Genomic DNA, 26,442 nt, shown 5'->3' on the forward strand with positions numbered 1-26,442 from the left:
GAGGGTGTCTCTCTCTTTGTGGCAGCTGGTAGGCTGGTTCCTCAGGTTCAGCAGCATCAGTATATGAAGGAAAGGCACTTGGTGGACGATCATCAGGCAAATTTTCAGCAGGCAAGTTAATCTCCTCAGCAGGTAGGTCTTTAACTGTTGTCTCCTCCAGCCGCTTTTCAACAAGAGGCTGTGCTGGTAGTGTATAAGGGACTGGCACTGCAACTGTCTGTTTCACTGTTGGGGGGTCTGTGTTCCCACTCTCTCGCTGGTTCAGCATTCCTCTCCTCAGGTACTGTAGGAGATGTGGAACCTGGCGGATCATGATGAAGGTCATATTCATCCCCACTGTCTTCATCAGAATCTAGAGTCTGTGATGCAGGCTGGTGTCTCCTCGTTTTCTGACTTTTGTCCACTTTGGTCATTTCTGGTTGTGTCTCAAAAGGTAAGTGGTCACAGGACATGAGCAGATTTCTGTGCAGGACCCTGGAGCGTCCCCTACCATTTTCTGGTCTCAATTCATAAATCGGCAGGTCTGAACCCATTTGTCTCACCACTGTGTGAATTGTATCTTCCCAATAGTTACGGAGTTTTCCTGGTCCTCCTCTTGGTGTCAGGTTTTTAATCAGAACTCGCTCGCCAGGCTGTAGCACTGAACTCCTAACTTTAGTGCCATAGTACTTCTTACTTCTTTCAGCGGCTTTCTGAGCATTTTCATTTGCAATGGCGTATGCTTCTTCCATCCCTCGTTTCCAGTTCTCCACGTATTCTCGCTGGTTACTGGAACCTGCCTCTGTGCACAATCCAAAGAGCATATCAACTGGAAGCCTGGGTGATCTCCCAAACAGAAGATAAAATGGTGAATAGCCAGTCACTTCGCAACGGGTGCAGTTATAGGCATAAACCAGTTTGTTCAGAGACTCCTTCCAATTTGACTTTTGTGTCTCAGTTAGTGTCTTTAACATTTGCAACAATGTTCTGTTCATGCGTTCCGCTTGACCGTTTCCCATCGGGTGATAGGGTGTTGTCCTGGACCCCGCCATGCCACTGAGTTTCTTTAACTGATGGAACAACTGATTTTCAAATTCTCCCCTTGGTCATGGTGGATGCGGGACGGAACCCAAACTTCAGGGCAAAATCATTGAAGATGAGATTTGCAGCAGTTTTACCTGACTTTGATGTGGTGGCGTAGGCTTGAGTGAAACGTGTAAAATGATCAACAATCACGAGGATGTACTCATATCCTCCTTTGCATCTGTCGAGATGAAGGAAGTCTATACATACCAGTTCAAATGGCTGTGTTGTCACAATGTTTGTCAGAGGAGCTCTTGTTGCATGGGCTGGCTTTTTCTGCTTGACACAGCTACAAGTTTTAGTCACATAGTGCTCGATGTCAGATTGCATATATGGCCAGAAGAAGCGGTCACGTACTAGTGATACAGTGCGGTCAGTACCTTGGTGTCCCATGTTATTGTGCAACTCTTCCATCACTTTACCTTTGTACTGCTCTGGTAGAACTAACTGCTTGCGGGCTGTAGTGATTCTGTACAAAATGCCATCACTGTCTATTGTCAATTTGTCCCATTCTCTGAATAGGCATTTTGTCTTTGGACTGAATTTCTTTTGCTCTTTAACTGGCGGTTTGGAACCCGACAGTTTGAAATTGAGCACAGGACGGATGACTGGATCAGATTCTTGTGCTTCTCTAATCCCATCTTTTGGGATCGAGCTGGTTGTTGCAGTGGTTGTCTCACCTTCAGCTGATACTGACATAGATGCAGCTGAAAATGACCAAGGTACAACAGCCTCTTTCTGTACCTCAACTGCTTGTATCGTGGCGGCGATGGTGTCTGGTGGAAGCTCCTCAGAACATTCTCTCATCAGTGACTCTACATCCAGTGGCATCCTTGACAAAGCATCTGCATCACCGTTCTCTCTGCCTGGCCTGTACTTTATTGTAAAGTGGAAATCAGCCAAGTCTGCAACCCACCTGGAAGTGGTTGCGTTCAGTTTTGCAGTAGACAGAATGTAGCAGAGCGGGTTGTTATCGCTGTATACAGTGAAGGTCGGAGCATAGTACAAATAGTCATGGAACTTATCAGTGATTGCCCATTTTAGAGCTAGAAATTCTAGCTTGCTCAGTGGTAGTGATAGTTCTTCTCAGCTGCTGTTAAGGTTCGAGAGCCATAAGCAATGACCCTAAGCTTCCCCTCTTGCTTTTGATAAAGAACTGCTCCCAAGCCTTGGTGTGACGCATCAGTGTGTACAACAAATGGCTGAGTGAAATCAGGAAACCTAAAACTGGTGGGTGAAGCAAACACTCAATCAGCTGTTCAAGTGCCTGTTGATGCTGGTCAGTCCACAGGATTGGCTTGTTTGAGGGCACCACATGACTTACTTTCTTTGTTTTTGTTTTCCGTGGGTGGTCAGGTAATTTCTCTGAATCTGCTTTCAGGAGGTCATACAGGCAGCTGGCACTCCTAGAAAAGTCTTTGATGTACTGTCTGTAGTAAGTGAGTAAACCAAGCATTTTTCTGAGCTGGCCCACAGTCTCTGGTCTGATTTCTTTCAATGCTCTTACTGCTTCAAAATCGGCTGGGTCAACTCGGCTGCCCTCTGCAGACACTATTCTGCCCAAATAACGGACCTGGGGTTTAAAGAGATCACACTTACTTGGTTTGAGTTTAATGCCATACACTCTGAGACGCTGCAAAACTTTTCGCACATCATTCACATGGCTGTTGAATGTTTTACTGAAAACTAGCGTGTCGTCCAGATAAGGAATGCAGATGTTATCCCCGGGCCCTTCCAAACACTCCTCCATACACCGCTGAAAAGCTGCAGGAGCGTTCATGAGGCCGAATGGCATACGTATCCACTCATAGAGTCCCCACGGTGTCACAAATGCTGTCAGTGGTCTGCTTTCTTCAGAGATGAACCCCTGGTGATACGCTTTCCCTGATCTAAGAGGGAGAACCAGGAATTACCACCTAAACTGTCCATGATGTCTTGGACCCGAGGGATGGGCTGGCGGTCGGGATGTGTCTTTCTGTTCAGATCTCTGTAATCTATACACAACCGGAGGGTCCCGTCCTTCTTACGAACACGACAGGTGAGGAATATGAAGAGTTTGACTTCCTAACCCAGCCCTGGACTATGAGGTCATAAATGTAACCCTTCATCTCCTGATACAGTGGCCTGGGCACTGACATGTATGTGCGCTTTACTGGTTCAGAGTCCTTTAGAGAAATAGTCATTTTCAATCGTTCAATGCAGCCAATGTCATTGTCTGATCTGGAGAAGGAGTGACACTCTTCTCTAAGCATTTTCCTAACAACCTCTCTCTGTTCTTCGGTTAGGTGAGTTAAACCTACTGGTGGATCCCACTGTTCAGTATCAGTACATGGGGTTCGAACGCTGGTGTGATTCACTGTGGCTGAGGTGACAGTTTTCATAGACTTGGGCAGGTAACACAGTCATAATGGTTTGTACTGTACCGATTATTGTGCGTCCTAGCAGGGCAATGTCGTGGTCAGTGGGGTTAGAGACATCAAGCAGGATAACTGGAAAACCACCTTTACTGACTCTGACTAGTGTGTCAAAGAACTCAAGGTCATCTGGCCACTGCGGGTTCAGGTCTGGCTGGAAAAGCATTGTCATGTCATCTTTGAAAGGCTGGGAAGCTACACGGCACTCAATCTGAATGCTACTGTGTTTTGGTACAGCAACCTTCTCTTTCTTGGTTTTCACTGCGTATTCATCTGTCTGTTCTGCGCTAACAGCCTGTATAAAAGCCCTCACCTTGTTTCTTTTGAGGCTTGGGAAAGCTGTTTTTACTGTACTGTATAGTTTAGTCTTTTCGGTCATTGTCAGGATGTGCTCGATAACATTGAAACCTATGATGGGATGAGATAGGTGACAGCCTTTCATTACCAGCACTGGGATGATCAGTTCCTTTGTTTGGTCAGTTTCAGAGGCTAGAGTTGTTTCAATCCATCCCAGGTACGGCATTTCAGTCCCATTTGCTGCAGTCAACCTTAGATCATCAGGTGAGTCAAGATTTCTGAAACATCTCTCAGCCTTGCGTTTGGGAGAGATTCCTCTTTCCATCGTTCATCAATGACCGATACCTGAGAGCCTGTGTCCCATAAAGCTTGGAGGTGGTGGCGATTCAGGTGACACTCAATAAGGCACTGTCTGCCGACTAGCGAGGTGACCTTACGGGGTGGCAACCTTGAGCTAGGGATGGTAAGGAGTGGGCATTTTCCTCTGTGCAGGAAAACCTTTCACTGGTAGAGTCACTTTTCAGGTGAGTGCATTTTTCCTTATGTTTAGTCCAATGTTGGTTTTGACATACTTTGGAACAGTACAGTGTCTCTTTACATGATGAACATTGTTTCAGGTTCTCAAATGACTCTTCTCTGGCACAATTTGCACATTTCTGGGACTTTTTGGTAGCTACGGTTAACACTCGTCCCTCAGCGGTAACCCGTTTCCGTTTAAAGGGGGCCTCCCTTGATGGTCTGGCTCCCCGGTTTTACATCCAGCTTGAAAATGTTCTCCACTTCCACATCGGAAGCAATGTGTGCAGCGTGCATCTGTTCTGGCCTGCTGGCAGACAAAACACCTCCTTGGAGCTTGAGCAGAGTGGTTGGTATACCGGTTAGGTGCATATTGATGCTGTGCAGGGTCAAGTGCTTGGGACCGACTGTAGTTGCTGTAATACTGCTGCTGGGAAACAGGTGGCTGGGGTCCCTATCTGGCCTCCTAACTGGGGGTGGGGCATAGGCACAAGGCTGTGACTGAAACATAGGCTGCTGTAATGTCTCCTTAATCTGAGCAATCTCTGCGCTGAGACCTTTTAGAGAAGCTATACCTGTCTTAAGTTCAGCTAACTCTGTTAACAGTTCTGCGGGTATCGTAGCTTTGGCTTCCTTCACAGGACACTTTGCAGATGGCATATCCTCTAACTGGACTACACTTACAGTTGTAGCAGGCTGTGGGGCATTAAACCGCTTTTTGTTTCGTCTTTCTCTCTCATTAGCACAAGCAATGTTAAGCTTCTCTAGCAAAACCTCATCTGATGTTTCGCTCTCTAGCAGGAGAGGCTGCATGTCTATCCTGATACTGTCACTCTGGAGACCCGTAAGGACTGTGTGTAAACACATGCTCTGGACTAGAGCAGGGTCATACTTAAGCCCTGATTCTGACTCCTGGGATGCAAACAATACTTTTTGCCTCAAATCTAAAACGCGCATCAGGAAGCTTTGAGGGGTCTCCTTGCTATGCTGTGCTTCTGAAGCTAGCTGTTTGTAAAGCTCTGTTGCACTCTTCTCTTGGAAGTGGGAACGCAGGATACATCTAAGTGTGGGAAGAGTAAGCTGGGGTTTACCTTCCAAGTAGCTGCGTAGCTGTGAGCCTGGAGAAATAGCCCTGACTACTGCGTCTACTATTTCTACCTCAGGATATCCTCTGTTAAGTCCATTTTCAATCTGATGGGCAAGGCTGGAAAAAATCAGTTTTTCTTTTTGGCCCGGTTCACCTATCTGACCAGAAATTTTAAACTCTTTGCGCCAGTATGAGCTGGGCTGTGCATTGGGTGAGAGCGGCACGCTCCTCTGAAAATTGGCATGGTGTTGGGGCTGACGCAGAGAATCACTGACTTTGGCTGCAGTAATCTGCTCAGGTCCCACCCCTTGTTGTGGGGTTACAGTTCTCATTTCCTCTATTCTGTGATGTGTTCCCGGCTGGTTCAATATCATGGTCACCTTGCCCTGTTTTGTTATCTCTGCCACTGATCATCTCTGTCATTTCGTCTCTAAGTAGCAACAATTCCGACATGCCGCCATCTTCTAACTCTGTGACTTCCTCTCTTTCAAGGAACATCATAATGCGAGTCATTAATGCTATGCGGGATTTGTCTTTAACATCTCTTCTCTGTTCGCCTGATATTTCAAGGAAATCACATATCTCTAGTAATTTGTCTTTAGTCAGGGTGTGTAATTCTCCTACTACCTCTTCCTGTAGTTCTTCCAAGGCGCTTGTCATGTTGACAGAACAGGAGGAACTTTTACTGTGCAGGAGTTGACTCTGAATTAGATGGTCCTTACTGTCTCTGATGGTCGATCAATGGCCTCAGTTGACACGTACTTAACCACTAACTTCCAACTTCCTCCAAACAGCAACACTTTCCTCACTGCAGCCTGCCTGAGTTGTTATGTGGAGATTTAGCTGGCTCGAATTCAGCGACCAGGGTGTGAAACTGGACATCTGAGCAGCAATCTCAGCGGAGCCTCCAAAAAATGTTACGCCCCTGAAAACAGGGGAGAAATAATCACGAGTGATACGGTGTTTGTATTCTCAAGTCAACATTTAGTTCAATCATTTCACAAAAGTAACACATTACATAACAGAAAACCCATTATACAAATAACACAGCAAAATATCTTATTAACAACACGCACGTTCATTCACAATCGACATAAAATGGCAGCTACTCTCAGTACGATGCTATCCTTCACTTCAACCGAGCAGGGCTAATATTACTCTCTTCAAACTTAACTCGAACTTCCTCAAGGCGTTACTAAAACACACCTTAAACACTCTTGACATCTAGTTATAACATTTAAATTACTATTTTTATCATCAATAAAATACCTGAAAACAGGGGAGAAATAATCACGAGTGATACGGTGTTGTATTCTCAAGTCAACATTTAGTTCAATGAGAAAAAGACCGCGAATTTCCCCAGGAATATGGGTGGAGACCAGAGCAATCGATCTCCGGCTCATAGATTAAAAGCATTTCGTAGATCACAGATTAACACTTTTAGGCACCACAAAATAAAGTAATCAATATAACGTTTACACATTACTCTCACAATTCGTACCCTTTGACAGATTTGAACTTTAACACAATTATATGAATGTTATCAATCTCTATCAACTAATACTGAATGCATATTTTAACCTTAGATGTTTTAAGATCCTCACATACTATGAACTTACTAATACTTTTCAATGTATAACAGGCTATGAATATGTCCTTTAACCTGTCACACCAGCACCTTCTTCTTTGGGGGCTTCCCATTCAAGATCGGATCCGGAGGTACCTGCATCTTTGCCTTCTGTTCTGTCTTCCGCTCCGGTGGCTTCTACTTCGGGTTCAGATCCTCGCAGCTCTCACCCTCATCAGACCATGAGGCTGCCTGAGCGACTGGCCCATTTAACATCACCAGCTGTCATCATAAACCGCTCTATGGTGAGAAACGTCTTGGTTCCCAAGGCAAAAACCATGTGCTTACCCAGGAGTAAGAGTACATGACATCACAAGGCTGCTTATGACTGTTCTACAACAGATGCCGGGAGCTGACCCTGTCGTAGTCCATGTGGGATCAAATGAGGGCTCGCTCAGAACATCTGAAAATGGATTTTAAAGAATTGATTTTAGCATTAAAACCTCCTATAATTGCAGGTCCAGTACCATTGTTGGGCCGCGGGTGTGAAAGATTCAGCAGGCTACTGGCATTACACATCTGGCAAAAATATTACTGTAGCTCTGCTGGAGTTTTATAGATAACTTTGACACCTTCTGGAAACAGAAGATACTCTACAGGAATGGCGAAGTACATCCAAGTCATCTTGGGTCCTGGAATCTGTCCACTCATGTTGATGCTGCGTTGAAACAATAACTTATCAATGACCCAAAACCAGCTCAGTTAATCCCTACCATTATGACAATTAGTCGTAATAATGCTTCATCAAATGTACATTATCCTAGTGGAGTTGGCAGACACAATGTACAGTGGGGCAAAAAAGTATTTAGTCAGCCACCAATTGTGCAAGTTCTCCCACTTAAAAAGATGAGAGAGGCCTGTAATTTTCATCATAGGTACACTTCAACTATGACAGACAAAATGAGAAAAAAAAAATCCAGAAAATCACATTGCAGGATTTTTTATGAATTTATTTGCAAATTATGGTGGAAAGCCAAAGCTTTTGCGTAGTTGACTACTACATCATGGCTCTGCAGTGTCATCAGCCAAGCCACTATTCTGCTGTTGTGTACAGCACGCTCATGGATTTGTTGGCTTTTCAGAGAAGTCACAGGCTGGTGACATGTTTCTATGATCACTGTTTGTCCGCCGACAGAACTGGTGAAGTGTTTGACCGCCCAGACTGTCGACACCAGCGCTTTTTCACAGTCTGAGTACTTGAGTTCAGCAGGGTTGAGTGTTTTGCTCGCATCAGCAACCACACGTTTGTCTTGGCCGTATATCTGGTACAACCCAGCACTAAGGCATTGCTTGGAGAAACCAACTTCCAAAAATAACGTCTTGTCTTTGTTGGGGTATACCAGGCAGGGTGCCTCGCAAAGCAGGTTTTTCAAAGAAGTCACAGATTTGTCGTGAGTGCCATCCCAAATGATGGCACTTCTTTCTGAAGAAGATGGGTCAAAGGCGTTGACAAGTCAGCGTAGTTTTCGATTAATTGACGGGCGTAATTACATACTCCCAAGAAACTGTGCACCTCATGAAGGTTTGTAGGTATTTTGATGTTGTGGACTGCTTGGATTCTGTTAGTAGACTGTGGCAGGATGCCCTCAGCACCCACTAGAAGTCCAATGTAGTTTACCTTGGTCCTGCACCATTGTCCTTTCATATTTGCCAACTTCGCCCCAGCTGCCCCGAGTTGGGTGAGAACATGGTCGATCTAGTTGAGGTGATGTAACAACGTCTCCCTTCTCATGAGAACGTCGTCCACATAGATTATCGTCCCCATGGAGGCTGCATCTTGCATTGCCTTGTGCAGGAAGATGTTGAACTCTGATGGGGAGTTTGCATACCCGAATGGGCAACGATTGAACGTGAAGAGCTTGTTCGAGAAAGAGAAAGCCAACTTGTGTTGGTCACGACGGTCAACTGTCATGGCCGACTAGACAATGAAACCAGCTTGTTGAGTTGTCTATAGTCAAATGGTAAGACGACAGTTACCCGTTGCTTTCAAAACGGGCCACACGAGAGCACTGTAATAATCATTCCCTGATTATCTGTTTAGCTAATAGGGAGTTGAAAGTCTCTTGTACCGCTGCGTTCCCCGCAATCGGAATTTTGTATCGTCACACAAACGTAGGAGCTGCTCCGGGTGGCGTAGGAATACGCACCACATGAATACCCATAACACCTCAATCTAGTGAGTCTGTTAACCTGTGTTTGTTAAACAATTCCCGCAACTGATGTTGTTCAGTGTGATTGACAAGTGCGTCAGCTTCCGACAGTAGCTGTAGTACCTGTGCATGGAAACCAGCATATGGTTCGGCGATATCGTACAGGTCTTCATCGGGTGGTGACGGCATGTCAACGGTGGGGGAATCATCTGCAGGAGGAGATCCGTTATCGTCCTCCGTGACAATGTGGTATATGAATAGCTGGTTGTCAGAATCTACATCCATCCTGAACGTCGATGTGACATTTTTTTTATTATTTTAATTTTACCCCTTTTTCTCCCCAATTTCGTGGTATCCAATTGTTGTAGTAGCTACTATCTTGTCTCATCGCTACAACTCCCGTACGGACTCGGGAGAGACGAAGGTTGAAAGTCATGCGTCCTCCGATACACAACCCAACCAAGCCGCACTGCTTCTTAACACAGTGCGCATCCAACCCGGAAGCCAGCCGCACCAATGCGCCGGAGGAAACACCGTGCACCTGGCCTCCTTGGCTAGCGCACACTGCGCCCAGCCCGCCACAGGAGTCGCTGGTGCGCGATGAGATAAGGACACCCCTACCGACCAAGCCCTCCCTAACCCGGGCGACGCTAGGCCAACTGTGCGTCGCCCCACGGACCTCCCGGTCGCGGCCGGTTACGACAGAGCCTGGGTGCGAACTCAGGGACTCTGATGGCACAGCTGGCGCTGCAATACAGCGCCCTTAACCACTGCGCCACCCGGGAGGCCTGCGAAATGCTTTTGACGGACAAATAAAAAGCGTTCCACCCTCGCAACATAGGTCTAGGGAGGACGGAAGAGGCCCAATCACCGGGACAACAAGTTCAAAATCATGGATGGAGTAATAAATCAATGTTCCTAGCTGAGTGTACTGAGGAATGGAAATATCTGCTTGCGTTAGATTCTGTACCAGGAGATAAGTGGAACCAGCGTTTAGTTCCAACAGCGGGTTACCATTGACAGTTAGCCCCAAGTGAAATAGTCGCGGAGAGGGTTGGAAGAATGCAGTGGTGCCCTCCATCTGGTATCCGGGCGCCAGGTTCAGTCTTACAGAGGCCTCTGTGGTTCTTGCCGGAATCACCATGGCGGACTCAGTTATCACCTTACAAGCTTCAAGAATACTCTGCCCAGATTCCATTCGCACCAGGTCGAAAGACAAGGCGTGTTGGGCTGGCTGCGCCAAAGACCAAAGAACTTGGTGTATGGTATCGAGTTTAACCTCTTGCGTCCCCCCGACACACAGGCGTCCCATCTAGACATCTGGAAATGCAAATGCGCTACGCTAAATGCTAATAGCACTCGTTAAAACTCAAACGTTCATTAAATCACACATGCAGGGTACTGAATTAAAGCTACACTCGTTGTGAATCCAGCCAACAAGTCAGATTTTTTAAATGCTTTACGGCGAAAGCATGAGAAGCTATTATCTGATAGCATGCAACACACCAAAAGACCCGCAGGGGACGTAAACAAAATAATTTGCATAGTCGGCGCTACACAAAACGCACAAATAAAATATAAAACATTCATTACCTTTGACAATCTTCTTTGTTGGCACTCCTAGATGTCCCATAAACATCACCATTGGGTCTTTTTTTTTCTCGATTAAATCGGTCCATATATAGCCTAGATATCGATCTATGAAGACTGTGTGATCAAGGAAAAAAACAGCGTTTTATAACGCAACGTCATTTTTTTTTATTTAAAAAAGTCGACGATAAACTTTCACAAAACACCTCGAAATACTTTTGTAATGCAACTTTAGGTATTAGTAAACGTTAATAATCGATCAAATTGATCACGAGGCGATGTATATTCTATAGCTGTACGTCTTGAAATAATGTCCGTTTAAACAGTGATGAACCATCACCAAATTGACATGCTGAAATTAACACCAACGAGTGATGGAGAGGAACCACTATCACTGCCTGGCCATCCCGAGTTCAACGGGCCAGTCAATTGGGCATTTCTGCAGTATATTAGAGCATGTCAAATTCTTGATGGTAAATACCCATTGTAAGACACTGCAAATGGATAGCCATGCACCTGTTAATCTGAATGGGTTACCAGGAGCACATTTTTTTAATGTTTTTTTTATGCCTTTAGTGGGTGCAGGTGGTCCATGGCCGAGTAGAGAGCATCCCCCAACCGTGCCCATTTTTGTAATATTGTAGGGCTTCCTTCATGCCACTTTTCATGATGGTACTAGCAGCCACCTGAGTGAGTGCTTGCTTGCTACCAACCGGAACATTACGATAGCCAAGACCAACAACATAAACAAACATACTATACAGCTACAAGTAGTGAGTGAAGTTACAAACGGACTATACTAAACAAGTTAAATGTCTTACCTGTGAATACATATTTTCCACTCACATAGCTACTTGTAGCCTACTTGGTGCCAACGCCCACGTTACTGACCCAGTATTGTCATTGTCCCCACATTTCTCACTCTTCTGCACCGAATAGCCTGAAGCCACAGGGGTCTTCTCACAGGCTCTATTTCCCTATGTGGGAGCATTGCGAACCAAAGGTCGTGATTTTCTTTACCTGGTTACATGTACATTGAACAACACAGCAGCTTTTAAGGCATGTTTTGTTATTTCTGTAAAAAGGAAAATCGACGTTAAAGTTGGTTCTTTTACAATGGGAGTCAATGGTAAAGAATTTTTGTTTTCCCCAATTTGTGGGCGTGGTCAAGGGTAATTCCATTTTATGATGTGAATATCAACTCGGTGTATAGTTTACTGACTTAACCTTAATCCAGTCGTAAATATAATATAATTATGAACCTAGATTTACAGCGTCTAGATTAGGTCTAATGTATGAGTAATTTAAACCATGTTGGTGCAACCCACCCTAATAGTGTAGGTTACAGAGCAGATCTAAGGTTGTGCTAATGGTTAAGATTTAGGAAAGGTAACTGATGTTGGATATGTACCACAGGCGGCAGGTGGCACCTTAATTAGGGAGGGTGGGCTCATAGTAATGGCTGGAACTGTCACACCCTGACCATAGAGAGCCATTGTTTCTCTATGGTATTGTAGGTCACGGTGTTACTGGGGTGTGTTCTAGTTTATTATTTCTATGTGGGGTTCTAGGTTTATTTTCTATGTTGGTGATTTGTATGATTCCCAATTAGAGGCAGCTGGTAATCGTTGTCTCTAATTGGGGATCATATTTAAGTAGTGTTTGTTCCCAGCTTTGGGATATTGTATTTTGTACTTTGAGTTGGTGTATGTAGCACCTCTGTAGTCACGGTTCGTTGTTTGTTTCTTGTTTTGTTGTTTTTGTTAAGTTTCACTATTAATAAATGATGTGGAACTCAACATTCGTTGCGCCTTGGTCCGTGTCTCTACAAACAGCCATGACCAGGAACGGATTAAATGGAATCAAACACATGATTTCCATGTGCTTGATACCATTCCATTCACTCCATTCCATAATTTTTCATTTTTATGAGCTATCCTCCCCTCACCAGCCTCCTGTGATCTATAGATTAGTTGACCTATCCCACTAAGCAGAACTCAGACATGCTGATATAAATAGGCCTGCCAGTCTGTGAGACTTAGGCACCATCTGCTGTTTTTCTTTTTTAAAACATCAACATTACAGTTCCTAAAGTAGGGTATGGTCACACTGAGACGCATGATCAATGATGAAATCATATATGACCTAGTCATTGTGCGTGTTTGTTCTTCAAAAGTTAAAATAATCTCGACTTCTTTTGGAGTTGCATATGTTCATAGGTGGACATATTGTACATGGTTTGTCGTAAAATCACGGCTATTGTCTTTCATCCGGCAAGAGATGACTCCCATTGAAAAAGCATTGGCTACATCCAGAATTTTCCGACACAAAATCTTAATGGGCCACCCATAAGATAGTCAGAGACGGAGAGAAAGAGGTTGAGTGTAAGAGGGTTAGAGGTAAATGAAGGGAGAGAGAAAGATTAAGGAAAGGGGAGAAAATAGATAGAAAAATGGTGTGTGTGGTGTGTTATAGAGATTTCTCCTAATATATTTGTCCACCGTGACTATCTTACATCACCGAAAGCTGTTTATGTTTTTCTCTCTCTAATTTCCCTTCTATATCTCCCTTCTTATTCTTCTTTCTCGTGACTCACACCATGTTTTTGGGGGGGGTTAATTACCTTGTGTGTTAATTGTGAATTTTTTATTTATTTATTTATTTCACCTTTATTTAACCAGATAGGCAAGTTGAGAACAAGTTCTCATTTACAATTGCGACCTGGCCAAGATAAAGCAAAGCATTAAAGCAAAGCAAAAAATAAAATAAAAACAGTAGGGAAAGAGGTAGTTGTTTGGGCTAAATTATAGGTGGGCTATGTACAGGTGCAGTAATCTGTGAGCTGCTCTGACAGTTGGTGCTTAAAGCTAGTGAGGGAGATAAGTGTTTCCAGTTTTCCTACTTAAAAAGATGAGAGAGGCCTGTAATTGACTTCATAGGTACACTTCAACTATGACAGACAAAATGAGGGGAAAAAAATACAGAAAATCACATTGTAGGATTTTTAATGAATTTATTTGCAAATTATGGTGGAAAATAAACAAGCAAGATTTCTGGCTCTCACAGACCTGTAAATTCTTTAAGAGGCTCCTCTGTCCTCCACTCGTTACCTGTATTAATGGCACCTGTTTGAACTTGTTATCAGTATAAAAGACACCTGTCCACAACCTCAAACAGGCACACTCCAAGCTCCACTATGGCCAAGACCAAAGAGCTGTCAAAGGACACCAGAAACAAAATGATAGACCTGCACCAGGCTGGGAAGACTGAATCTACAATAGGTAAGCAGCTTGGTTTGAAGAAATCAACTGTGGGAGCAATTATTAGGAAATGGAAGACATACAAGACCACTGATAATCTCCCTCGATCTGGGGCTCCACGCAAGATCTCACGCCGTGGGGTCAAAATGAACACAAGAACGGTGAGCAAAAATCCCAGAACCACGCGGGGGCACCTAGTGAATGACCTGCAGAGAGCTGGGACCAAAGTAACAAAGCCTACCATCAGTAACACACTACGCCGCCAGGGACTCAAATCCTGCAGTGCCAGACGTGTCCCCCTGCTTAAGCCAGTACATGTCCAGGCTCATCTGAAGTTTGCTAGAGAGCATTTGGATGATCCAGAAGAAGATTGGGAGAATGTCATATGGTCAGATGAAACCAAAATATAACTTTTTTGTAAAAACTCAACTCGTCGTTTTTGGAGGACAAAGAATGCTGAGTTGCATCCAAAGAACACCATACCTACTGTGAAGCATGGAGGTGGAAACATCATGCTTTGGGGCTGTTTTTCTGCAAAGGAACCAGGACGACTGATCAGTGTAAAGGAAAGAATGAATGGGGCCATGTATCGTGAGATTTTGAGTGAAAACCTCCTTCCATCAGCAAGGGCATTGAAGATGAAACGTGGCTGGGTCTTTCAGCATGACAATGATCCCAAACACACCGCCTGGGCAACGAAGGAGTGGCTTCGTAAGAAGCATTTCAAGGTCCTGGAGTGGCCTAGCCAGTCTCCAGATCTCAACCCCATAGAAAATCTTTGGAGGGAGTTGAAAGTCCATGTTGCCAAGCAACAGCCCCAAAACATCACTGCTCTAGAGGAGCTCTGCGTGGAGGAATGGGCCAAAATACCAGCAAGAGTGTGTGAAAACCTTGTGAAGACTTACAGAAAACGTTTGACCTCTGTCATTGCCAAAAAAGGGTATATAACAAAGTATTGAGATAAACTTTTGTTATTGACCAAATACTTATTTTCCACCATAATTTGCAAATAACTTCATTAAAAATCCTACAATGTGATTTTCTGGATTTTTTCCCCCTCATTTTGTCTGTCATAGTTGAAGTGCACCTATGATGAATACAGGCCTCTCTCATCTTTTTAAGTGGGAGAACATGCACAATTGGTGGCTGACTAAATACTTTTTTGCCCCACTGTATGTGTATGTGTACAGCGCATGGATGCATGTGTGTGTGTGTGTATGTATGTCTCATGCTGGTGTGTGTATGTTCTCTTCCAGGTGGAGTGCCCTAGGTCAGAGTGTTTTGAGTCTCTGTCTGCCATGGAGCTGGCTGAACAGATCACACTACTGGACCACATCGTCTTCAGGAGTATCCCCTATGAGTGAGTCTGTCACCTCATATCCTAAAGTGATGATATCATTTCTTGTGATGATCTCATATCAGTATGTGTTGTCTCTCTGTCAGGGAGTTCCTGGGGCAGGGCTGGATGAAGGTGGATAAGTCTGAGAGGACTCCCTACATCATGAAGACCAGCCAGCACTTCAATGATGTGAGTTTGTGTGTGTGTGTGTCTTTACTTTATTTGGAGGCCTCCCACTGGGCAAAAACTGGGTGAATCAACTTGGTTTCCACATCATTTCAACCCCAAAAATCTATGTCATGACGTTGAATCAACTTGGAAAACTGATTGGACTTGCAAAAAGTCATCAATGTAAGGGCAGTATTTCCCCCCAACTTTTAACCTAAATCCAATGACATGGTGACATGTTTTGTTGATTTCTCGTTGAATTTAGGTTAGTTGACAACTGAACCAAATGTAAATCAAAACTAGACGTTGAACTGACGTCTGTGCCCAGTGGGCTATACTTAAAGTGGGTGTCTCCTCTTTTCCTCTCTGCTTTCCACCCCGTCTCTTTCTCTCCCTCTCTCTCTCTCTGTCTTTTCCCCTCTCACCCTCCTCTAGATGAGCAACCTGGTGGCGTCTCAAATCATGACCCATACTGACGTGGGCTCCAGGGCCAACTCTATTGAAAAATGGGTGGCTGTGGCCGACATCTGCCGCTGCCTCAACAACTACAATGGAGTCTTAGAGATCACCTCAGCTCTGAACCGCAGCGCCATCTACAGGTTGAAGAAGACATGGGCCAAAGTCTGCAAACAAGTGGGAAATTGTTCTAATTCTTTACCCTTCTCCAGAGGTCTGCACTCAATCACCCTCCCTTGCCCTTAGATCTACTAAGCTAACTGTCATTACATATTATTGTTAATATTTATCGAATGATTAACTATGTTTAGAATTACGTGATTAAATTAATCAGGTAACCATTAACTCGGTAACCTGGGGCACCACGGGAAAAGTTTGTTTAAAGAGGTAACGTTTCATCAGTCTCATTCTGAACGTCGGATAATTCGTAAATCTGCACAAACTCGGGTCTTTCCGTACCACACAAATTGAGTTGATTATTTATTTACTAACAAGTTAAATGGTAACATAGGATACACATACACACACACACAGACACACACAGACACACACAGTCTAGGCTATTGATTAGAACCTAATACAATGGCAACAGGTCCCTAGCGGTCCAACACAATATGACACGTGTTACACAAGATGGAGATTTAAAGAGAGAGAGAGAGAGAAAGCGAGAAAGTGCATGAGAGAAAAGCACACTTAGATACATTTGTAAACTATGCTTAGGTTAGCTCTAACACCTTTCCCCGAACTGTCACTCTTATGGGTCAGAATGTATTTACATGTTGAAGGTCTCCGTTGGGTATCTCTTCGTGGACCGAGTTCTGCTTAGTGGGATAGGTTTGGCCGACGCCCTTTTCTTTCGATGGCCGAGTCTCCTTCGTTACTGAGTGTAAGTCTCTGATTGTCCACACAATGTTCTTTCTCTTGGTTGTCTGTTGCCTTGTACTTGTTCTGTGAGAGTAGTCTTCTTAGGAGGCTAATCAGCTGTGTCAACGCTCCCAGCTTGGGTAGGAGGGCCGTGTAGACAACCGATGATTTGAGGAGATTAACCGGTTGGTCTTTCTTGAATTCACCTTCTCAGATACAGTACAGAATCGCTACTCCACCATGAACTTGATTTTTTTTGTCTTTCAATCTTGTGTTGTGTTTCAGGGTCACGGCTAGTCGTAAAACCTTGGCTTGCAGCGCGTGGTAAACTTAGTCTGCATGTAAAATTCTTAACTCACATGTTTTATACCCTCGGGCATTTTGGTCTTTATGACATGCTCTCTGGGTTTCCAGGTATTAGAACAAACCTTGCCTTGTAACGAGCTATGCCCCAGGAAACCCAGAGAACATGTCATGAAGACAGAAACTAAAATCTCGATTAGACAACTAAAATCACAGTTCATCGTTACAAAAACATTCTCTTTGATCTGGATATTTTCTACAAAATGCACAGAATGCAAACATTATGAAAACTGTTCAAGTTACAATGTTTTCATTATAACGTTGTCATGTAATTTATAATAACATAACAAAAACGACATTCATTTTCATATTCCATCTATCATTGTTACCACCATTTTGGCTGATGAAATATAATGTCCCGAAGTCCATTTATTGCATGTTACAGTTCTGAGGTAGATTCTCCATAAGGCACACACATTCCAGTATGTCACATTAGAGACAAGGAAGGAGTTGGGCTGCTGCCTTATAATTTATGATGGGCGTGTGGTTATAACCCCCCCATCAATTCCTCTATACAGTTGAAGTCAGAAGTTTACATACACTTAGGTTAGAGTCATTAAAACTCATTTTTCAACCACTCCATGTAACGGTATTCGTCGTCTGAAGAAGAGGAATCATCGGACCAAAGCGCAGCGTGGTAAATGTTCATGCTTTCTTTATTAAAACTGAACACTATAACAAAATAACAAAGGGAATAACCGAAACAGTCCTGAAAGGTGCAAAACACTAAACAGAAATTAACTACCCACAAAAACCCTGTGGGAAAAAGCTACCTGTGGTTCCCAATCAGAGACAACGATAGACAGCTGTCCCTGATTGAGAACCATACCCGGCCAAAACAAAGAAATACAAAAACATTAAAAAAGGAACATAGAATGCCCACCCAAATCACACCCTGACCAAACCAAAATAGAGACATAAAAAGCTCTACGGTCAGTTAACAAAGTTAACAAATTTCTTGTTAACAAACGATAGTTTTGGCAAGTCGGTTAGGACATCTACTTTGTGCATGACACAAGTCATTTTTCCAAAAACTGTTCAGAGAGATTATTTCACTTATAACTCACTATCACAATTCCAGTGGGTCAGAAGTTTACATACACTAAGTTGACTGTGCCTTTAAACTTTAAATTCCAGAAAATTATGTAATGGGTTTAGAAGCTTCTGATAGGCTAATTGACATCATTTGAGTCAATTGGAGGTGTACCTGTGGACGTATTTCAAACTCAGTGCCTCTTTGCTTGACATGGGAAAATTAAAAGAAATCAGTCGATCTCAGAAAAAAAATTGTAGACCTCCACAAGTCCGGTTCATTATTTGGGGGCAATTTCCAAACACCCGAAGGTACCACATTCATCTGAACAAACAATTGTATGCAAGTATAAACACCATGGGACCACGCAGCCGTCAGACCGCTCAGGATGAAGATGTGTTCTGTCTCCTAGAGATGCACGTACTTTGCTGCGAAAAGTGCAAATCAACCCAGAACAACAGCAAAGGACCTTGTGAAGATGCTGGAGGAAACGGGTAGAAACGTATCTATATCCACAGTAAAATGAGTCCTATATCGACATAACCTGAAAGGCTGCTCAGCAAGGAAGAAGCCACTGCTCCAAAACCGCCATAGAAAAGCCAGACTACAGTTTGCAACTGCACATGGGGACAAAGATCATACTTTTTGGAGAAATGTCCTCTGGTCTGATGAAACAAAAATAGAACTGTTTGGCCATAATGACCATCGTTATGTTTGGAGGAAAAAGGGGGAGGCTTGCAAGCCAAAGAACATCATCCCAACCGTGAAGCACAGGAGTGCAGCATCATGTTTTGGGGGTGATTTGCTCTAGGAGGGACTGGTGCTCTTCACAAAATTGATGGCATCATGAGGGGGAAATTATGTGCATATATGGAAGCAACATCTCAAGACATCAGTCAGGAAGTTAAAGCTTGGTTGCAAATGGGTCTTCCAAATGGACAATGACCCCAAGCATACATCCAAAGTTGTGGCAAAATTGCTTAAGGACAACAAAGCCAAGGTATTGGAGTGGCCATCACAAAGCCCTGACCTCAATCCTATAGAAAATTTGACAGAAATCCTATCGACAGAACTGAAAAAGCATGTGCGAACAAGGAGGCCTGCAAACCTGACTCAGTTACACCAGCTCTGTCGGGAGGAATGGGCCAAAATTTACCCAACGTATTTTGAGAAGTTTGTGAAGGCTACCTGAAACGTTTGTCCTAAGTAAAACAATTTAAGGGCAATGCTACCAAATACTAATTGAGTGTATGTAAACTTCTGACCCACTGGGAATGTGATGAAAGAAATAAAAGCTGAAATAAATCATTCACTCTACTATTATTCTGACATTTCACATTCTTAAAATAAAGTGGCGATCCTAACTGACCTAAGATTTTTTTAAATTACTATAATTAAATGTCAGGAATTGTGAAAAACTGAGTTTAAATGCATTTGGCTAAAGTGTATGTGAACTTCTGACTTCTCTGCGGGAGGGAGGAATATCTCTGTAGAACCGTGATCCTTTGTAACCTGATCCTCACAGGCAAGTCGTGACACTAACATATTGCATTTTTTTAAATGGTCATAAAATTGATAATTTAGCCATTTGATTTTAAATTATATAAACAAATATTTTACAATTATTTGGTAAAACATTGAATTTGGCCTTTACTGCTATTTCCCATATAAATGCATTGAATAACACATTTGTACATGACAAAACAGACAGTCAAAAAATTAATCATATGGAATAAGGTTTTGAAGTGTCTGTCCTATATCTTAGCGATATAAGAAAACTCAGGGATACATTTTTTTTTTAAAGATGTTTTTATTCAAGGCACTTTTTACCCCCTATACACGTTGTGCCATTTTTGCATCCCTGTACGGGGTTAACATCAGACGACTCCCCTGAAGCCTGTGTACGTTGTCGAACAACTCTGTGGTTGTGAAAGTCTCGCCTTTTGATGTTGCTAACTTATTAAATTGTAGTGCAAACGGTTCGGATTTTACAGACAAGTTTGTGACGATTTTCATGTCCGGATCCTCTCATGTGTAGAAAACACAGCTTTCACAAGCCCCATGTTATGGAATAGGTGCAAGCTTTATATCGGCGGAAAGAAGGGATTGGGCTGCAGCCACTACAATAAGGTAAGTCTCTAGCATAAGCACATGGGATGCTATCCAATATTCAAAATGGTATCACTGTGTGACGCACGGGCACGTCAATCAACTTTATGCATTGGATTGGTGCAAGCATGGCTGGAGGGAGTTCCCACCATATTCCTCACCAACACTGCATTATTTTTTAATCCATGAAGGGAAGTGTACGAGTACACACTTCGGGAGAAAGGGAGAGCATTTTAAAACATTTTTTGCTAATAAAGCTTTGTTGAAGATCTGTTCTCAGATCTAATAGCGGTACACGGGGAAAGCTCCCCAGTATCCACTGGGAAGACTGGGTGGAGCTAAACACTTAGGGGTTAGCGAAAGGGGTAGAGGTGAGGGGTTGATTTCAGACCCTTATGAAAGTAGTTTGAGAATGAAACGTTGCTAAATAAGATCCATTCAATTGTTGAAAGCATCAAGAATACACGTGTGCAAGAGTTTTATTATTTTGTATTTGTTGATTTCAGACCAGACACGTTAAAACATGGTTGTGTTTGGTTTTGACAGACTAAAGCCCTGATGGACAAGCTGCAGAAGACTGTGTCGTCTGAAGGGAGATTCAAAAACCTGAGGGAAACCCTGAAAAAGTGAGACACAAATCTTATTGATAACTTTATTTTCAGTGAGGGAGGTGTGACCCAGAATATTTTGTCCCTAACTCTCTTCTTGTCTCCCTCCTACTTTTCTCTTCCCCAGTTGTAACCCTCCCAGTGTGCCCTACCTGGGTATGTACCTGACTGACCTAGCCTTTATCGAGGAAGGAACACCTAACTTCACTGAGGAGGGCTTGGTCAACTTCTCCAAGATGAGGATGGTAAACACACACACACATGCACTCTGTATTTTCTCTCTGCATTGTTGGAAAGGGCCAGTAAGTAAGAATTTCACTGTTAGTCTACCCCGGTTGTTTACGATGTATGTGACAAATAACATTTTATTTTATTTGACACACATTGTATTCCAATGTGAAACCACTTTCATCCCATAGAATACAGCATGATCATGTTCAGTGAAGCTGCAGCACTGCTGTTTCCATTGATCTACCATAGATTTAATTGAGTTCTGAGATATGTGATGAAGAGCTGTGATGAAAATGCTGTGTGTCCTAGATCTCCCACATCATCCGAGAGATCCGCCAGTTCCAGCAGACACCCTACAGGATAGAACACCAGCCTAAGGTACGCCTACTTACTAGACACTTTTTATATTGCCAATGGCTATTTTCCTAGTCTATTTTGCTTGTCTTCAGTGTGTACCCCTTCCCTCTCTCCAGGTGACTCAGTACCTGTTGGACAAGACTCTGATCATGGATGAGGACACTCTCTATGACCTCTCTCTTAAGATAGAGCCCCGCCTACCGGCCTGAGGGACAGTCACTGCGAGCAACGGGACCCTGGCAACCCTGTCCCTCTATGTGGGCAACACGCCTGCATACCTGGGATGATGAACGACAAAGAGAGAGTGGATTATTGAAGAGACAGAGAGAAAAAGAGAGCGAGAGAGAGAGAGAGAGAATTGAGAAGGAACGTAGGGAGAAAATCCTTGTTGTTTTTAGACGATGATGGGGTGATATTTTGAATGTGTTTTCTGCGAGGAAGGGTAAACAGGAAGTGAGGTGTCATTGTGTGACCTCATCATCCCTCTCCCAGGGCGTGACATCATTGACGTGAAACATGGTTCTTCTGCCAGCAGATCAAATCAGAGTTGGTGGAGATTGATCAATCTTTGGGAAAATCTCAAATGGCACCCTGTTCCCCATGTAGGACTGCACTATTTAGGGAATAGGTTGCCATTGAGACACTTTTTTGTCTTTGAAATTTTTTAAAAGGTGTATCGTAAGGAGATGAAATGTAGCATGTATAGCTCTAAGAGTCTGGACTTGTGTATGTTACGCTGTGCTTTACTGTGCCATGTCCTTGAGCTGAAGCACCCATGCTTTCACACCAAATGGTGATCACTTGACTTTGCATGATCCTAACTGGGGTTTTAGTGTTTATTTGGCCTTGGTCCTGACCCCTGCATGTTAACATGCTTCACTCTCTTTGGTCTCTGAAGACTACACAACCACTATGCATCCCTATCCACCAATCATAAATCACTTTATTAGGGGGGTAGAGTTTCAAACACACCTGCCGGAATTAACTCATACATTACTACTACTACACATACTAAATGTAACGATAGTGGTAAATAGAAAATCCTTTTAAGATTCAGTCTGACTGTGGTAATGAGAAACTAAGTGCTTCAAAATGAATTTCGATTTAGAAACTGGACGGCAGGTACTGTAGCCAACTGGGTGGCAGGTAGCCTAGAGGTTAGTGCTTTGTGCCAGTAACTGAAAGGTCGCTTGTTAGAATACCTTAGCCAACAATCTGTTGATGTTCCCTTGAGCAAGACACTTAACCCTAATTTGCTCCAGGGGCGCCGTACTACTATGGCTGACCTTGTAAAACAACACATTTCACTGCACCGAACAGGTGTATGTGACAATAAAGTAAATAAATTAAAAAAGCTTAATTTGTAATAGTTTACCATTTATGTGCATCGTGTTGTTGAAATTGCTCTTCATAAATACTGAAATATTAATCTACAAACTGGTGACCGGTATCTGAAAGAATACAGTACAATCTGGTACTCCACATTCAGGCAAACATTTTGATGTCTAATATCTTGTAAGCTCCACTAATTCTGTGGTTTGTCCATTTGAATGATGAGAATTAGACGCTTCAAATGTGCCTTTATTATTGTTTTTTTTCTGTAGGTAGATTCTCAGTCCTCTATATATTCTAACAACAATACCAATCAATTCAGATGAACAAGTCATATTTCCCCCTCTTAAAATATTTTGCTGTCAAGTTAGCAAATTTCCATCTGTGGCATTCTTTGGTGAAGGTTGTAGGTCCCTAATAATAATAATGTATCTGCTCATTCAGATGGTATGGAATCATTGGGTAAACATCAATTGTTATTCCTTCATTCCTCAAATCCTTATCTCCTTCTCAAAGCACTTTGGAGCAAAAGATCCTCCTCTCAGAAGGAGGCAAGGAGAAATGACAAGAATAGAATTATGTAGAACTACATATAATTGAATAGGATCTCTTTGGGATCAAGGATATACAATTGAGATTCAGCCGTATAAAACTATTGTACTGCCATGGAGTGAGGGTGGTTAAAGAGAAGCGACTTTATGTCCCTCTAGTGGCCCCAACATTCCCATGCTTTATCTGACAACAACACTTGTAGCACGTTCAGCAGGGCCTGTTCACAGCTTTACAATAACCACTCCTTATGCAGTTTCATGAGCATGTGGTCCTGTTGCAGTTTGCTCCTAATTGAAAAATGAAAACCCAGCAAACAAATGTTGGTTCCCAGAACGATGTGGGAAAGTCATTTTTCAAATAACCAAAGGAGAACCTCAAGGGAACACTATGGGGACATTATGAGCTAGCTGGGAATCCTTTGTTGTCCTCACACATTTAATTTTGTCTTCAGCTTCATTGGCTTTACATGGTCACTTGAGTGTTCTAGTCTAGTCTGTATGAGTCTGACAGTAGCTGTCTGCATGAAGCGATAGAGGTTGCTTTAGAGGTTACATACAGTTAATGCAGCTCTTGAGTTCCGATCATGGAATTCCGAACTCATCAGTACATCTTTACTTGGATTAAAAAATATATATTTTACATTTTAGTCATTTAGCAGATGCTCTCATCCAGAGCAACTTACATTAGTGCATTCATCCCATACATCTTTTTTTCTCAATATATTTAACTTAGATGTACATACATTTACATCTTTGTTAAAATGCATGTAATGCCTTAACATTTATTCCAGAGATGCATGTACATGCATTTGCATCTTTGTTAAAGTGCATGTAATGCCTGACAATTCCAGAAATGCATGACTATGACATCTAGTCGACAGGGTGGCCAAGTTGTTCCTAATTCGGCATATGACATAGTTTGTCCCTTCAGAGGATTCTTAAATTACTCTTTACGTGTTGATCAATGGAGAATTTGCCACCAAGCCAAAACTTTGGCACTAGCTAGGTTTCAATCCAATTGGCAACAGATTTCCATGTGAATATTATAAAATCGACGTAAAGAAAATATGTGCATTTTCCCACCAAACAGACTTGTGGCGTATAAAAATCAGTGAATGATGACGTAGTGCACACAAAATGTACTTTTTCGCTTAAGTTTACATGTACCGAATAAAAATCTACAGTTCAACGTGTTTCCATTGCATTTTCAACTCTACCAATAGTTTCCTCACAAAAGCTGTGTGCCTACTTTGGTCTTCGCACATGCACTCTAGCCAACAGTTCGTAGCTACAGTGCGGGTAGGCTAGTCTACATGATGAGATTATTATGGATAAGAGAGAAAATATTTGTATTTGTCAAACGGCAGTCAAGCATCGATCATCATGTCACCTGAATCAGACCCTCAATATTTATTGGAAAGGAACATCAAGATTACTGTCACCACCCTGTGAAGATCATCATAAATGATTTCATCTGTAGCCTTATAAACTGCATGCTTTCCGGAGTCGTAGTGGGAGGACCACACACCATATTATTGCGTGACTCCAAGTTTACTTCAATTTGATTGTTATTATATATCAATATTTGCGCATAAAGGCGGTTCCACTGCCATGTCACGCATAATTAATTTTACAGACACAAAAATATCCCACCAACGAACACATTCTGTCGGCATTTATAAAACTGAACCGAAACTTCCTGTTTCCATCTCCGCTGTCTTGATTTTTTTTATATACGGTATGACTATACTCGTATAAAAACTGTGGATGCGAATGTGGTTAGTGATGTCATTTAAATTATGTTTTTTTTTAAAAACCATTTGATTTCACCCCAAAAATTTATGTCATAAAGGGCACATGTTCAACTTCATTAAAAAAAATATGACTATATAGTCGTGCCTCTCTTCAGCTTGAAAAGAAATCACTACCTGACCGATAATGTAACATTTTTGTCGTAATTTTTGTGGTAATTTAAATGCATTTTTGTGCTGTTAATATGTGTCAAGTACAATAAAAATACATTCTGACAAAATATATTGTAGTCTATTTGAGGATCTGGAGGAATGTGTTTTTATTTAACCAGGTTGACTGAGAACACATTCTCATTTACAGCATCGACCTGGGGAATATTTACAGGGGAGAGGAGGGGGGATGAATTATCCAATTGTAAACTGGGGATGATTAGGTGACTGTGATGGTATGAGGGCCAGACTGGGAATTTAGCCAGGACACTGGGATTAACACTACTCTTACGATAAGTGCCATGGGTTCTTTAGTGACCACAGCGAGTCAGGACACCCATTTAAAGTCCTATCCAAAAGATGGCACGCTACACAGGGCAACGTCCACAATCACTGCCCTGGGGCATTGAGATATTTCTTTAGACCAACCCTGCTTAGCTTCAGAAGCAAACCAGCAGTGGTATGCAGAGTGATATGCCACTGGAGGCATGGCCTTGGGTTAGAGCTCTTTGGGCTACCAATGAGAGAAAGTGTCATACCAGCTCATGTGTGATCTTGTACTCTGTCAATAAAGGTTGAGCTTGTACACTGCCAGTTCTGCAGTCTTAATGAAACTGACATACAGTGCCTTCAGAAAGTATTCATGCCCCTTTAATTATTCAACATTTGTGTTAGTCTGAATTCAAACTGGATTAAAAAAATAAAGTGAAAGCATGTTTTAGAAATGTTTGCAAATGTATTGAAATGTCTCATTTACGTAAGTATTCCCACCCCCTGAGTCAATACTTTGCAGAAATACCATTGGCAGCGATTACAGCTGTGTCTTTCCGGTTAAGTCTATAAGAGCTTTCCACACCTGGATTGTGTCAAATTTGCCCATTATTCTTTTCAAAATTCTTCAAGCTCTGTCAAATTGGTTGTTGATAGTTGCTAGAAAGCCATTTTCAAGTCTTTCCATAGATTTTCAAGTAGATTTCAGTCAATACTTGTAACTGTTCTTGGTAAATAACTCCATTTCAGATTTGGCCTTGTGATTAGGTTATTGTTCTGCTGAAAGGGGAATTCAT

At 42.7% G+C, this 26,442-nt stretch overlaps 1 protein-coding gene across 1 annotated transcript in view; it reads left to right on the plus strand.

The window, feature by feature from the left end:
* Nucleotides 1-25,435, plus strand: part of rasgrf2b (Ras protein-specific guanine nucleotide-releasing factor 2b) — a 168,369-nt gene extending 142,934 nt beyond the window's left edge. The window contains 7 exon segments of the mRNA XM_029638509.2: nt 15,260-15,363; nt 15,447-15,531; nt 15,946-16,143; nt 20,882-20,961; nt 21,071-21,188; nt 21,484-21,552; nt 21,648-25,435. Coding sequence (XP_029494369.2) covers nt 15,260-15,363; nt 15,447-15,531; nt 15,946-16,143; nt 20,882-20,961; nt 21,071-21,188; nt 21,484-21,552; nt 21,648-21,740 — 747 coding nt within the window. The 3' untranslated portion in view covers nt 21,741-25,435.
* Nucleotides 25,436-26,442: the final 1,007 nt, after the last annotated feature.

Source organism: Oncorhynchus nerka, linkage group LG27, assembly GCF_034236695.1.
Source record: "Oncorhynchus nerka isolate Pitt River linkage group LG27, Oner_Uvic_2.0, whole genome shotgun sequence".
NCBI lineage: Eukaryota > Metazoa > Chordata > Actinopteri > Salmoniformes > Salmonidae > Oncorhynchus > Oncorhynchus nerka.